Below are 16,053 nucleotides of genomic sequence, written 5' to 3' on the forward strand. Positions count from 1 at the left end.
ACATTTTCCTAGTAAGGGTAACATAAAGACATAAATTGATGCTTACTATACCTGCAGATATTTCTCATTCAGATGCTGTAATCCTCCAGGCTGCAATACCGTCAAATGCAAGAAATTCCGACCAAGATGATCTTTTAATGATACATTTGCTCCTAAATAAATATGGAAATAAATACCAGCAACTTCAAAACTGTTGGTTCTTGGGAGTACATAATGATGTTTAAGACAAAGGAACAAATGTTGAACAAATGTTTATTAATCTATAAAATTTTATAAAATAATTTTAATAAATCTATAAAATATTATTTCAAGTAAACCTTGTAATGTATAATTTTGCATCCCCCAAAAAATCACCCCTACTGAAACTCAGCTTCCATAATTTTCTTGTGTGTATTTATTTTGTATTTAATTGCAGCACTAAGTTTTTTATGGGGCCATTAGATTCCAAGACGCTGATCACCCATAAATCAAGAGGAAATTTAAAGATGAAGATAGTCACCTCTACAGTGACCTTTTACTGTTTCAAAACTTACTATAAGGCTTTTAAAGAAAATCAGGAAATACAGTAATAATCATTAACTCGCACCAAAATGCAGCAAATGAAAGAGATATAACTCAAACATTTTCAAGGTGACTGGGATTTTATAAAACCACAGGTAAGGATTAAACGGTGGGCTTTAACATTTAAAGACTGATTGCTGGTATGAAACACAGCTCTGTTTAAGTGGTGTCAGTGCCACCTCCACCTTGAGAAGCTGACACATGGCATTCACATTCTTCTATAGCCTATTCATGCTGTAGTGAAGGGGGTGAAATCATCATACCAATTCTTCCTTTATCTCAGGGGATACCAGCAGTGTGCAGCTGTTCAGCAGCTCAGCTGTTCCTGGGCTGGATGCTGAAGCAGTGAATTGAAATTGAGAGGGAAGCTGAACCCAGAGTTTTAAAATGAATGAACCCTGCTCAAAGGAAGTATATATATATATATATATATATAGTATGTGTATATTCCTTTTTACCTTTTGAAAGCAGTAAATTCACTATTTTCCATGATGCACAGGAAGTTGCCAGCAGAAGCGGGGATCGACCTTCTATGTCAACACTATCAATATTAGCCCCCTGAGAAAAAGAATTTCAAGTTTATGGTGAACAATGAATAAATTAAACTTTAAAATGGTGAGGTCCTTTATAAGAATAGAAGAAATACAGGCATTCTTAACAATTCCAGATAGTCCAGATAAGTAATTTCACGATAGATAGAAGGATAGATAGAGAGATAGATAGATAGATAAACGCATTACATCTCTCTATAAAACTACTAGGTTTTCTCACCATCAGCCACAGTCCAGTCATCTATATATAAAAATTCAGATGTCAAATCAATACTGGCCTACTTCTAGGTATGCTGAACTTACAGCTTATGATTTTTTGTTAAAGAACCTTTCCATGTATTTAAATTCTAAATATAAAATTCTAACTTGAAAATACCAGAATTGACACTATGGAAAAATGCAAAAATTGTAGCTCTTTGGATGATGTGGTCTTACATATGAAAGAATTAGCAGAAAAAGATTTTCCTAAACCTCTGCACTGTATGAACACAATTAAAAAAGTCATGCATCCAGAAATTAGTATAGTTCAATCTGCATAGCTCAGTCTATATTAATTTTCTATCCTTCAGCATAAGTGATTTGAACCAAGTCCATTCTCATGCCAAAGAAGCTGAATCAACATGGAGTATATTTTATTCTACTTTTTTTTTTTTTTTGTCTATTTTTGCACTGAGACATATTGCCAGAACATTATGGTCACTATAGTCACAGTATCACTATGGTCATATCAGCAAAGTACTACTGTAAGCATAAACATATTTATCTAAAAAATCCTGCCAAGGTAGCAGGAAGATACACACAAATGAACCAATGAGATGTATGTATATTTTATGATGGTTTAGATACCATTTTTTCTAGATACCGAGTTGCAAGTCGAACTTGATGAGTTGAACAAAGTACACAAAAAAAAAATCTATTTTATTTCAGATAACATCCAAAGATGATTGAAAAAAAAATCAATGGCAGTTTTTCCATTAACTTGAATCATCTTAGGGTCCAGTCCTAATTTAAGAGAGAATTAATCACAATCCTGAGCAATATTTACTTTCTAGGATGGTAACACCTGTAATGTAGTAATAAGTAGCTCATAATAAATGTCCAATAATTACTTTACCACAGGAAACAGAGAGCTTCCAATGTATGTTCATTAAATATTTGGGAGTAATACATGCAATACCCTTTCCCCACTTACCTTTCTACAAGGTGAGACAATATCTTAAATTTTTTATTTTAATCAAGAAACAGGCCTTTTTTATCCAGGTGTCTCATGTATTTCAATGAATACAGGGCAGCAATTTCCAGTTCCTTGTGTAATATTTAATCACCTTCCCACCAGCTAACATAATTGTTCAGCTTTCAGTAAAATGAATTTGGCAGCATTCATAATTACTTATCACAGTAAGAAGTAACTTATATATTGCCACATATATTTACCTCATTTATGATAGAGCTGAATTAAGAGTTTATAAAATAGTTTCTGAACTCCATTTGATTTTCCATTTCTATTGCTCTGAATGCATCAACATAAATGAATTAAACCGATATTAATATAAAAACAAACATGCCGATTTTGCAAATATGAATTATTATTTATACCAATTTAATCTTTCATTTTCCTTTTAGAGAAGATGAAAGAAGCAAAAGGGGGGAAAAGTCCCAAAAGAGGGAAGAAAATGTGTAAAATTACTGATTATTTATTTTTAATAAAATATTAAATATTTAATATTAAATTATTTAGTTAATATTTAATGCGTAAAATAAATAGATGTTGTCCTTCATTAAAACTGGAAAGCTTTTATGAACTGGAATTTGCTAGTCCTTTCAGGGAGTACCATTTCTGCACCTTTTCTTTTTCACCCTCAAGTACACTCCAGCAGAACCTGAACTCCGTGATCTTGCCAGGAGTCCAAGGGAGGAGGGAGGAGTCCAACTGACACATTTTGATCTATTCCCAGACAGGGTAAACTAAAACAGTCCTAAAGCATCAAAACTGACATATTTATATGAAAAGCCAAAAAAAACCCTCAGCAAATATCCGATGGAAGAGGCCAAACTAGTCAAAGGCACTAAAGGAGTGAAAGTTTGTTCTTAGCAAACGCAGTGTTAAAGATATTTATGATATAATGTTTTGTACACACAAGCCTCCACATGCAAAAACTTGTACCTGTATTTCTCAGACAAGTCTAAGTAGTCAAATCTCACCATTTCATATTTGAATCAAAAGTAACCCCAACATCTAGCTCTAACTAAATCAAATCCCTGTAACCAACATGCTGAGAAAAGCAAAACTGTATGTAGAAGAGAATTTTTTTTAGTGTAATTGCCATGAAATGAAGTAAAAACCCTAAACACACATAAAACAAAAAAGAAATCTGATGATTGCTGAAAGTGTCCTCAGCTGAGTGGGGCACAAATTAATTATGAGCCTTGGTTTAATTGGCACAAATGGACACTGGGAGCATAGCCAGCAGCATCCCTGATAATATTTCTTCTCTTTGTTCTTCATAATCATTCACTGAAGAAACACAACCAAACCACACAGAATAAAAAATATTTCTAGATCATGCACAAACTTTGATATATGGCTATGTGATGCCACATTAATCATATGTACATTCTTTAAAGAAATTATTTATTTCTTGAAAAAAAAAACAGATGAAATTCAATGCATGTTCAGCAATTTTTTTTATTATGTCTGAAGAGTGTAGGATGACCAGACCCCTTCACCATATTTGGTAAAAGTTGTTTATGAAACTTTTCTGAGCAAGTCAGATGAGAACACATTCTACCTTTTGAATTTCTCTAGCAGAACTGCAGCAAAAGATAGCAATAATCTCTCTAAACATATTGCTTGATTAAATATTTACCATTGAAATCAAATATTCTGCCAGTTCATAATGATCAAACAGTGCTGTTCTGTGGAGAAAAATGCAAAAATACAGTATTAATAATAGCAATTACAATAATAGTAATAATAGTAATTACAATAGTAATATTAGAAAGGACAAAGAAGTTTCAAGCCAAAGGATAACATTTTTCTGTTTTCTAATATTTTCAAATAAATCGATTTTAAAATAAAGAGACAGAGGTATACCCTTATTACATAATTCATCTTAATAAACTGTTTTTATTCTTTTTGCATGAAGTTCTCTTTTCAAACTAAGTTCAGTTCAGTTATTAAATTCAAAACCCCTGCAGGAAACAAAGATCTCCTTGGTAGGTAAAGAGGTATTCTACCATTGATTTTTAAGAGAACCAGTAATTTCAGATCTCAGATCGTTCCATGTGCCACGCAAAGTCAATACAGAATTCCATAAATTTCATATGCAGTTTTTTCCAAGAATGCATGGAGTCTCAAATTAATTTCATTATTTAAAAATAATTTGGTTGTATTTTGAGTAATAATGCCAGTGTGAGGTTAAAATGGCAATGTCTAAACATATATTCTGACTGTGGTAGGCAAGTCTGCTTGAAAAAATAACAACAAACTATTTGGTGTAAATTGGGCATTTGGAGCATACTCAGTAGCATTACTTAAATATACTGATAAAAAGTTGTCATTTAACAAAAATATTTTAAAGCTGTCTGTACACTTGGAGTCTTCTCAAGTTTTACATTACAGTAAGGCATTTAATCATGTATTACAGGAAAAAACTGGTCTAAGCATGAAAGTATAGCACAGTAAATACACACAGACAAAATGTTTTAACAAGTCAGACCTCTGCAAAATATTTTGACTTAATAAGCAACACAGAAGGACACTTCCAAGGTTGTACTGTATCTCAGATGATAACAGTTGCCTTAGCATTGTAAGAGGTAATAAAACATTGGGTGTACTATAGTTAGAACTGGTTGCTCAAAAGACATATTTTAAAAATCAAGTCATGGTTCCAAATACATAGAGATACCTCCATTATCTATAGCAGACCTTTCCAGCCACACATTAATACTGAATGCTTCACAAACGCTAAAATAAATTCCAAAGTGTCTGAAGGAAAAGCAAAGTTATTTTATGAAATATTTAGATGGAAACACGAAGTAGGAATGCAAAAGCATCAAGTCCTATTCTATGCTTTGCTGCTGCTTTGTTTCTCAACAAGTCACTGTTCCTGCTCTGTTTTTTTATACTCTGAGATGTTTGGGTGACTTTCTACGTTCCTGATGATTCTTGATAATATAATTTTTACTGTTTCACAGACACAGGGACTAAAATAGTGTTGTTCTTTCCACCAAGCTTTTTTCAGGACAATAATTTTCACAGATAAGGCATCCAGTTATCTCAGTTATCTATTAAGTAGTACATGTGTCTGCACGATTTGCTTTGGCATTCTGTCATCACTTTATCTTCAATCATGTTCTTCCATGGTAACATTTCCAAGTGTACCCAAACATTATCCTAATTTTACAACAAAGTCTTTTAATGTCTTCAATTATCTTTGAATCATTCCACTTTATACTGTGTCCAAATAACAATCATCTCCACTGCTTCTACCCCTTATTTCATACTGTAAAACTTCTTGTAGAATAACGCTGTCAAATAATTACAGTTAAATGCAACAAAACCTATCTTTCTTGCAAAAAATGTATAGATGGGGAATATATTATATTCCACAGAGTTGGGAGCCAGCATGTTTAAGTAAGTACCTTTCTGCTACAAAAAGATTCAGGAAACTTCTCCACAGTTGAGTGCTCTGGTTTTTAATGGAGTGTGAAAGACTAGAAGTCTTGAGGATTATTACATACACAAACACGATCTCCAACTTTGAAGTCACAAGGAAGTGTAAAACCATTTTCTTTTACCTGATCAGGTAGAAGAGTTTTTTGAAAATAAAAGAAAATATTATTTTAAACAATTGGTATTATTTTTAAATCATTTTCTGGAGAATATCAAATGATTATATAAGAGCACTGTCAGAATATGTAAACAAATCCATTAACTTGTTCCTCTACAACTTTACTGGAGTAAATTTTCAATGCAAACTGTCAGTGACCATTCCTTGACATAGTTGCAAGGTAACTGGAACTGTTTATATTTTGATATTAGCATAGAGATTTTTAACATTCTGACCAAATTTTTTCAGTCTTTCATACTGCACTACAGCCATCTACCATACTATGGAGAAGTTCCAAATTATGTGTTCCAAATGCAAGGAATAACTAAGAATACCATGGTTCACAATTTATAGTGAAATCTGGCGCAGCAGCTTCCTACCTGTGAAGCAATGTTTCCTTGTTCCCATCTACAGCATCAATTATGGATTCCTCACCAGCATAGGATGACATCATTAGCTTTACAATCTCTGTTGCTCCTTGAGTGGCAGCAAAATGAAGTGCTGTGCATTTTTCATTCTATAAATGGGGAAACAAGACAAAATACAAACATTTAAACCTCAGAAACCTAACTTCCAATCTATTAAACACACTAGCGTACCAGCCCAGGATTTGTAATTCATAAATGCCTAAATTTCTATAAAAGTAATAAAGCTTTAGTCTCTAACTGTAGTAGAATTCTAAAGAGAGTGACAAAACCAGAAAAGACTGAAGAGATAGTTTTAAAGGATTACTACAAAGATTCTTATTTCTTTACATTAAGTCCCTAAGATTTGAGAAAATTATACTCTTAACAACCTTTTGTAGTTTAATTAAAAACAGACAGATGCAGCGCCCTTTAATACAAGAGATGAAGCAAATGAAAGCTAGAGAAAACCATATCTAGACCAATACAAATGATTAAGCAAACAAATGGCTCTATATAAAAAATGCAGAAAATGCATTATTTTAAAATGCCATTTACTTCCTAAAATGGAATCCTCCTTAGAAGTAGTTTTAAAATAAACATTTCTGCAGGTGAAACATAACATTGCTCAATATACTCTAAAACTATTATAACCTAGACTGATAAAATAATTAAGCAATATACAGATAAATAGAACAATATTTGCCAAAATGGAATTTTGTTTAGCTAGATGGGACTAAGCAGTTTTGATATATGCCTGAGGGTTTTGACTTTCTCATTTGTAGAGCAGAATAATTTTGGATGGGGCTTTTCCACTATACCATAAGCATTCTCAAAAAAATGTTACCCATCACAAAATCAGCATCATAAATCATCTTATTCAAAAGCTGTATGTTCAAGAAATCAAACCAATAAAAGAAGGCAAAACTATATTTAATTTTGCTCTCATGAGTTGATTTCATCCTTGAAATTTTGATTCATGATAGATATTTTAAAAAATGTTTATTCATGAAGGCATCTGGGCACAGACCCTTACACCAGCAGTACTACACCATGGAAGCAGCAGCAGTATCACGAATTTTTTTGCTTAGAAAGAAGATACTGTAAAGGCCAAGGCAAGGCTGAGAATAGACAAGAATTATCAGAAAGGGTCAGACTGCAAGATCCTACTTCTGGGAAGGGATGACGCTATGTATCTTGTGTAAAGAAACATCACATTTTGCCTGATTTGAACCAGAAACTTCATTTGCTGCTCCCTCTGCTATGCATTGGAAGAGAAAATGAACAATGTTAATCTGCTTGTCTTTTTTTCATACCACTCAGAGATTGAGAGATACCTAGGTTTTATCAAAAATACATTTCGCCCAATCTGAGTTTTACCTGTTTTAGATCAATTTGGGCTCCAAATTCAATGCACATTTTAATCATTTCAAGGTCACCACTCTGAACTGCCAAATGAAGTGGACTGCACTTTCCATTATTGGTAAAATTGATGTGGGTTTTAGCAGAGTGACCCAATTCTTCACCTGAGAGATGAAAATAAATGGATTTTTTTTTAAGTGAGAATAAGATAACAGAAGATATAAAGGCTTTCAAAACAAGCATATTAAGTATGCAATAATATTCTCCCCTCTCAAAATATGAACCTGTCACATCTATCATTTAACAATGGATGAACACACATTCAGGAAAGCAGCTAGTTTGCTGCTGCAATCATACAAAAATTGTCAGCATAAATCACTCATAGGAATAACTGCAATAACTTCTTGTAAATTCAAACACAGTTATAATTTCTTTTTTCACGGTTATTTCAAAACTAAAGCAGCAAATTGGTACTCACTGCTTGAGAAAATTATATTTACCTTTCTTCAAAAGAATTTCCAGACATGTTTTTGCACCTGAAAATGCCGCTGCATGGATAGGCATACATCCTGTTTTGTTTCGTTTACATATTTTTCCTCCATTTTCAATCTGAAAAATAATGTCTCAGTACAGCTTAATGAAATACAGAAAAATCTGACAAACGAATATACTATTACAGGTATAATCTCCTGAGTAGCTATCTCCTTTTTTTAAATGTTGCATATATATTATGAAGTTTATATATAAGTATCTTTTGCATGTTATAGCCATATAATGTATGTGCTTCATTCTGTTCTCATGACCTCCAAAATCACGTTTTTTACTAAAGCTGGCCACTAAGCTATAGATATAATACAACCTCTTAAAAGAGTAAAGTACCCATGCAAAGCCAGTTGACCACTAGGTCCATGATTAACCTTCCTGCACTGCACAAAGCCTGAACCCAGGAAGAGAATAATACTGCATCAGGGTAGAGAGAATCATCTCAAAAGATGATGAATATACTTACCAGGAGTGTCAGTGCTTCAGGATTGTCCTTGTAACATGCTACTATTATGGGTGTGTTCCCTGCTTCACCTTCCAAGTTAACATCTGTACTGCTATGTTGGACTAGAATCTAAATGTTTAAGAAAACATTCAGTCAATCATAAGCCAAACACAACAACAAAAGCCTATTCCATAATTTTTGTTGTTTACAACTCATAGCACCCTTGCAACTTACTCGTTTTGCATGCCAAAAGCCTACAATGCATTGGCAGATGAGGGAAAAAATGCAGAAGAATGCCAAAATATGCTGGTGAAAAATGCAGGTATTAACAGACATGAAGTACAGTTCTTCCCAGTAGGCAGCCAGGTAACTAAGTTAAACTCTGCACGTAGCTGTAAAGTATTTTAAAGTCTGATATAACAATTTCTCGATAATGGGAGAAAGTATTTTCTCTAGCACATTACAAATAAGGATTTTTAACTGAAGTTTTCAACAGAAAATTCCCTGGCAAGTGGCAACATTGCGGATTCTGCTCAGTTAGGAATCTGCTCAATTGAACAGTAAAACGAGAGGAGATGGGTCTTGAAAACTGGGACCTTGCAGTCCTGATATCCTCCTCCAGTATTTATGTTAACAGCTGACACTGAACTATCAGTATCATCAATTATCTCTATCACTGCTTCCAGCACTTTCCGAGAAGTAAAGGATCTGGAAATTATAATGACCATACTGGCTTATTTATTCCCCTAGCTACATATTTATTTAATTGTCTTTCAGTAATTTCAGTTATTTATTTTTTCTGTACTAGAGGAACTGGTACATTTAATCACTCTCAGGCAATTTGGCAATGAAAACCAAGAGAGATTTAGTTTGAATAAACAACAGAGTGGGGGAAAAATGTGAGCGCAGATTTAGTAAAGAACCAAAGCAGAGAAACTGATATAAAGCCCATTTTAAAAGTCACTGATTTCAGATTTCATTGTTCTTAATTAATAATAAATACAGATTTTGTAAAATATTGGAGGACACTGAAACATTTCTAAAGAACTCTTAGTCTTGAATTCACATGTTTCTTTCTTTTGCATGAACTAGAAAAAGAGACAAATTTAAAGAGAAAAGGAAGTGTTGCAATTTTAAGGTTGTATTCATCTAAAAAAATTAAAGAACTTTAAAAATTTTTAAAATTCTAACCCTATGCAGCCTATGAAGGGAAAACATTCTCACTGTACTTAGACAAATGGTTAAAAAAATATGCTGCTTAAAATTTCAAAGGTATCACAGTTTTACAAGGTTCAACATGGATACCTTAGTAATTTCTTCACAATATATTTTTGTGATTTTTAATTCCAGATTTACTTCTGCTACCATTCAATTGATTATTATAATGTTGATTCTAAGAACTGTGCTTTCTGACTAGTTTTATTCTGTTTTTTATTTTAAAAATACACTAGTTTCAAGACTTTTAATACTTCTAAGACACCCTATACAATTGTAAAAAAAAAGAAACAGAACATTATAATTTGAAATACACATCTGCATGATGTTTCTGTTTTAAAAAGAGCACTTTTAAAGAAAGTTCCACGTGTCTGGAAAATTAAAAAGCATTTTCTGTGAAACATAAGGACTACTATCATAGCACAAACACCTTTATTTCTATAAATCAGTAAGTTACTTTTTACTGGCAGTGCTAAGAGGACACCAACATTTCTATAGGCATCATGTTACACATCCAGCTCGCTAGAGGAAAGATACGAGGAACTATGGCATATATCAACAGGCCTTGGTGCTGGGCACACGGCTGCTGCCTGAGCTACTTATCAAGTGTGTGTATTTACATGGACTTTAGGCTTACCTTCACAATTTCATTGTGCAGGGACTGCACAGCCATATGCAGAGGTGCCATCATGTTGGAATTGAGAATGTTTGGATTGGCTCCTCTGCTGAGAAGCAAACGAACGCTTTCCACCTGGTTTTTCTTTGTGGCCCAATGCAGTGGGGTATTTCCAGAAGAATCCATCACATTTAATACTAGGTCAAAGGAGAGAAAACAAAACAAAAAAAGCAAAACCATCAAATGTTCTGATTGCACTGAAAAAAAAGATGTATCTTCAGTGTCAGATTTAGGTCTGTGCTACCACACTTCTTCAGAAAAGGAAAAGATTTAATGACATGCAGTTCATTGTGTTAAATTAATTAAATATTGTGTTGAATATACAGTATTGGTAAGAGGAATGGGAGTGGTGAAACACCTGTCTATTTCTTGCCCATTATCAAGCATGTTTTTCCTAACCCAAAAGTTACTTGATTTCCCTCTCTCCTTGATTCTTCTTTTTCCTGTTTTATTTGACTTCACAGCTATTTCTTTAGAGGCTGCACAGAATAAATGAGTGCAAATAAAGAAAATAAGAGGTTACAAATAAGTGCTTGCAAACTGTAAGAAAATTAAAGACCATAGCTACTCTGTTTCGCTTCAGAACACAAAAGTAAATAAATTCACACCAGCTATAAAAATGGTCTGTTCTACCCATACATTTTAAGCTTGAAAACTGAAGATAAACTTCTACAAATACCCCAAAAAATTAGGACAAAAACTAGGACTGAAAATAAAAAACATGTATTTCAGCCAAAATCATCTAAAATTAGATTGGGCATCAATAGGTGAAAAAACCAAGCTTTTCAGGGCCATTGTAGGCTTACTCAGTAGCATACAGTCTATCAGTGGAGTCTGATGTAGTTCACAATGCTTATTATATGAGACACATAACATGAGTAAGGAAGACAGAAGTCAAGTCTTCTGTTCAATCATTGCCATTTTCTTTTTCTCATCTGAAGACTATAGATCTGAGTGTCAAACAAAGCAAGACATATTGATTCAGAGCATTAGAGAAAAAACAGTCCTACATAACAAGGGCAATCCAAGCCACACCTGAGACAGTGTGAACTGTGGCAGACAGTTTGAAATATATTTGAATCTATAAATGGAGATAAAAATTATCAGTCCTGCTTCAGTTGGGTAATGGACATCTTGGTAATGGAACTTTTTTACTGTGCTAAACAAAGTAGTTCATAAAATGCATGTTACCTTCACAGGAAGAATCATCTATGATCAACTGCATTAGTTCTATTTGTCCCCCTTCCGCAGCGTGATGCAGTGGGGTGGCATTCAACTCATCCACTTTCGTAAGCCCAGAACGATTCTTCTTAATGAAGCTCCGTAGCCTACAGGCACTTCCATCTGAAATAACCTGTTTTGGGTAAAAACATTCTCATTTTCTCATTCTCCTGAAAGGCGGGAAGTCAGCAATAATAATAACCATAATGTGTTTTTGTGGGCATGTTACTCTGCTCAATAACTCCCGCCCAGTTTTGTGGGCTCATACAGGATTTCACAATCCTGATCAGACTGAGCCAACACTGAAACTCTGATTGGTTATTGGTTTAACTGACTGCAATATAAGATCCAGATGAGATACAGTGCAAAATTAACAAAACTGAAAATCATCTTGAATACAGTTTTCTGTAGTGAGATCAAGATCCTTCTTTCACCATGAAAATCTCAAACAAACAAATTCATCATTTATGTTTTTGTACTCTTTCTTTCAGTGGCCATGTAAAATTAATTCAGCAGAGAGGAAATTAATAATCTTGATAAATTCATTTTTTAAGATATTTTTACAGAGACTGATACTGTGTCCTTGGCTTTCAAGTTCAGCCATTGGGCTTCTGTGATGTTCTTTGTGTCAGAGAAACCAATATATTTTTTAATTTCAGCAGCATGCTTAGAACATCAGAATATTATCTCAGCCTGAAACAACTCAGTATCTTCCCAGTGAGCCCACTGACTGCTTGATACATTCCAGGTACTATGCTTTACAACCGAAGCCTATTATGGAAACTCTGCTGATTATTATTTTATAATAGTCTCCAAATATTTTTATTAAAGTTTTTCAAACCCCATATTTCTATAAAAAGAAAAGTGATAGAATAACGATTTCAGTAGAATGGGCAGGAATTTAAGAAACAGATACTAAAAAAAGAGAATAAAAAAGAAAAACAGTTCAACTACGTTGGGTGAAAAAAATAAAGGAGAAAAATGCTTATCTAAAGTAATGCAAACCTTCAAATGGTGTGTAAGCAGACAAAGAATAAAAAAAGGGAATTCCCTAAAATCACTGCTCTCTACACACCTTCAAAAGGAAAGGAAAACTTTGCTCTCCAGGATCCCCTGAGTCACAAAGACTCAACAATTTTTGCCATCCTTAAGCAAATATACATTACAGGGCAGCCCATTCATGTGCTTGAACACGTGTTTAGCTTCATTCAGCTTAATAGTCCCACTGACCTCAGTGAGGTTACTCATGTCAATAATGTTACAAATGTGTTTAAACATTTATGACTGAGGCCACATACAGGGCTAGTATCTGCTTCAAAAGTGCAATCAGAAAAAGCTAATTGAAAACATGTGATATAATTGTGGAAAGGATATTTAAGATGATTCAGCTGCCACAAAAATAACATCTCAATTACACACACAATAGCTATAATTTTTAAACACACCAAAAAGCTGTCTAAGGAAACCTTATTAGAGAGCCTAGTATCTTCTATTCCTTCTAACATTCTACCTTCATTATTTCTATTGATCTAGACCACAATTTTCCACTTCTAACACTAGATTTCTCAATGTAAGACAAAATGTGGCATGATAATTTCTATCGACAAAAGTAAGATTTATCAGCTAATATTGCAGTGTTTCACAAAAAAAATAATGAAGAAAGAAGTCAGTTAAGTGTTCTCAGTACTTGGGTTAGTTAAAAACAGCAAAGCGAGCTGTTTTAAACAACAGCAGCTCCTTTGCCCTGTGCCTGAACAGCTCTGTAGTGACGGATCACCCATCAGAGTGACAACTCATATTATGCTGAAGAGGCGCTGCTCAGGTCTACAGCTTGCATACAGAAAACATATGTGAATGGAACTCAGGAGGAATTTAAACCCATTTACAAACTTTGTCAGATTTGTTTAGCCTGCTGTTAAAAATCTCCAAAGTTATCCAAGTTTTCCATCCCGTAAGCAAACTTCCTTTGCTTAATTATTCTTATGCTTTAAAAAGGCTTCATTAAAGCTTGGTCCAGGTCTCCCTGCCAGCAATAGCAGTACATGACTTCTCATCCTATTCTCTGTTAGAAACGGGAAGATATTATGTCCTTCCTGGTTGCAATTTCTCTTTTGGAGGTTGCACTGATGGTTCTCTTTCCCTTCGTAAGAGTTCCAGCGCTTCTAAATTTCTCTTTCAGGTCATTTTTGCTAAGATGATCTATTCATTTCCATCATGACCTCGGCTTCCCTCTAAGAGGGAGTCTCTGTGCCCAGGGGTGAGTGAGTTCTGTGTCAGCAGCCTGCCACCCACATCCTCCTTCGCCTGCTCCCCTGCCTTGCTCCTACCTGGGCCACACAGCATCAGTGTCCTGTGCCTTCACACCCATGGCCAGGGCAGCTCCCAGGCGGTCTCCCATCCCTCTCCGATCCTCCCTCCCGGGTCTGCCGAGCGAGCGGACACGGTGTCCTGGAGGAATGGGACACAGCGACCCCCGCACCTCGCCCGCCTCACCCTCCACCTTCACCCCTCTCTCCCAGCCCGCCCGTCCGCACGCACCTTGAAGACATCCTGCGAGGCGACGGAGGCGGCATCGGCCTCGCACACGACGCCCTGGTAGGCGCTGGCCGCGGCCGCCTTCTCCCGCGCCCGGCAGAGCCGCAGCAGAGAGCGCTTCATGCCGCCCGCCCGCCCGGCTCCGAGCCGCGCCCGCCCCGTCCGCTCCGGCGACCTGCGAGGCGACACAGCGAGTGACGGCCTGGGCCCGGCGGCGGCGGGGGAGGCGGGGAAAGCGGGGAAGGCAGGGAAGGCAGGGAAAGCAGGCGGGGGCCATCCCGCCGGGGCGGGCATCCCGGCGGGCGGCGGCTCTCCCGAGGGCGGGCGGCTCCGGGCGAGCCCCGCGGGAGCGGAGCGCCCGTGCCCGTCAGGAGCCATGGCCTGAAATGGGGCTACCTACCCCTATGGGGCTACCTACCCCTATGGGGCTACCTACCCCCACGCTGCCCTCCCGCCCCTAAAAAAGCGGCTCGAGTTTTCTACTCTTAGCCTCTCTGTGGAGCCATAACATTTTCTTGCCGAATTTGTTTGACCACACACTTTGAGGATGTGAAGGAAAGCTGTAGGGAGAGTACAGAAAGAAGTAGCATGAGATGTTTCAGAGGGTTAAGCCTGAAGAGGCTGTAACTGAGTCATTCTTGACGGAAATATGTGTAACTCGGGGAACAAACACTTTACTTAACGTGAGATGAGCAGCCCTCCCAAAGGTCAGGTAGTGGAAGGGGCAGAAGGTTAGGAAAAGCAGTAGGAGCCACAGGAGGTGATTTTTTTGCCTGTGTTTTCATGGTTTATGGCAAGCGGCAGCCTAAGGACAGCCAAAACCAAATGACACACTCCATGTAGCCTATTTAATAGCTGTCGGCAAGCAAATCTCCATTATTTTGCTCATTCCCTTTTAAAATCCTTTTTATACTGTCTGTGCCACAACGTCCTGTTGCACTAAGTGCCATAATTTCATTATATATTTGTGAAAAAAAGGTTTTCTTTTGCCACTGGTTTCACTTAGTGGTCCCTAGTGTTTTTATTTTGAAAAATGGAGCGCTCTTCCCCATTTTTTTCATCCCTGTTAGTGCTCATTATTTTACAAAGTTCTTCCAGCACTTTGCTCATTGATGGGTCCTTGTACATGTGGTTTTCCTCCTTACAGATGCCAATTTTTATCTCTGAGGAGCCACATCCTGCTACTCTGAATCTTTTCCATGTTCCTTTAGAAGTGGAATGGGAATACTTACATGGCCAAGGTATATTCAAGCAGTACTATTCATTGTTCGTTTGATTTTTTTTCTTCATTCCTCTCATAAATGTTCACTAATATATTTGGGGCTTTTTGAATGCCATTGAGCTAAGTTTCCACAGAAATTTTCTGCATCACAATCCCTTTTCTAACTGGTGATAGTATCAATAAATAGCATTTAGGTACACACTCATATGAAGCTAGATAGGCTAGATTGTGTTTCTTATGGGTACTCACCTAGAATTTATCAACATTGAACTTCAGCTGACATTTCATTACTGTATCACCAATCTTTTGGGATCTGCCACAATCATCTGTATTTTTGGTCATTCTGAAAATTCAGTAGTGCCTTCCAAGTCACCAGAATGTTTTTTGCACCTTTATATCATCACTGACTTCAGGGGATCCCAAAGAACTTGGGACCTTGCTTTACAAAATTGTATTCCTACTCCGTATTTGAATGTTTAACCAAAT

At 36.1% G+C, this 16,053-nt stretch overlaps 1 protein-coding gene across 1 annotated transcript in view; it reads right to left on the minus strand.

Moving 5' to 3' along the window:
* Nucleotides 1-14,723, minus strand: part of TRPA1 (transient receptor potential cation channel subfamily A member 1) — a 31,557-nt gene extending 16,834 nt beyond the window's left edge. The window contains exons 1-10 of the mRNA XM_014883537.2: nucleotides 14,349-14,723; nucleotides 11,781-11,943; nucleotides 10,551-10,726; nucleotides 8,720-8,827; nucleotides 8,211-8,319; nucleotides 7,729-7,874; nucleotides 6,325-6,461; nucleotides 3,980-4,028; nucleotides 1,020-1,119; nucleotides 52-152 (exon numbers count right to left, since the gene is read on the minus strand). Coding sequence (XP_014739023.2) covers nucleotides 52-152; nucleotides 1,020-1,119; nucleotides 3,980-4,028; nucleotides 6,325-6,461; nucleotides 7,729-7,874; nucleotides 8,211-8,319; nucleotides 8,720-8,827; nucleotides 10,551-10,726; nucleotides 11,781-11,943; nucleotides 14,349-14,723 — 1,464 coding nt within the window. The remainder of the gene's footprint in view (nucleotides 1-51; nucleotides 153-1,019; nucleotides 1,120-3,979; nucleotides 4,029-6,324; nucleotides 6,462-7,728; nucleotides 7,875-8,210; nucleotides 8,320-8,719; nucleotides 8,828-10,550; nucleotides 10,727-11,780; nucleotides 11,944-14,348) is intronic.
* Between the last annotated feature and the right edge of the window lie 1,330 nt (nucleotides 14,724-16,053).

This window comes from Sturnus vulgaris, chromosome 1, assembly GCF_052056855.1.
Source record: "Sturnus vulgaris isolate bStuVul1 chromosome 1, bStuVul1.hap1, whole genome shotgun sequence".
NCBI lineage: Eukaryota > Metazoa > Chordata > Aves > Passeriformes > Sturnidae > Sturnus > Sturnus vulgaris.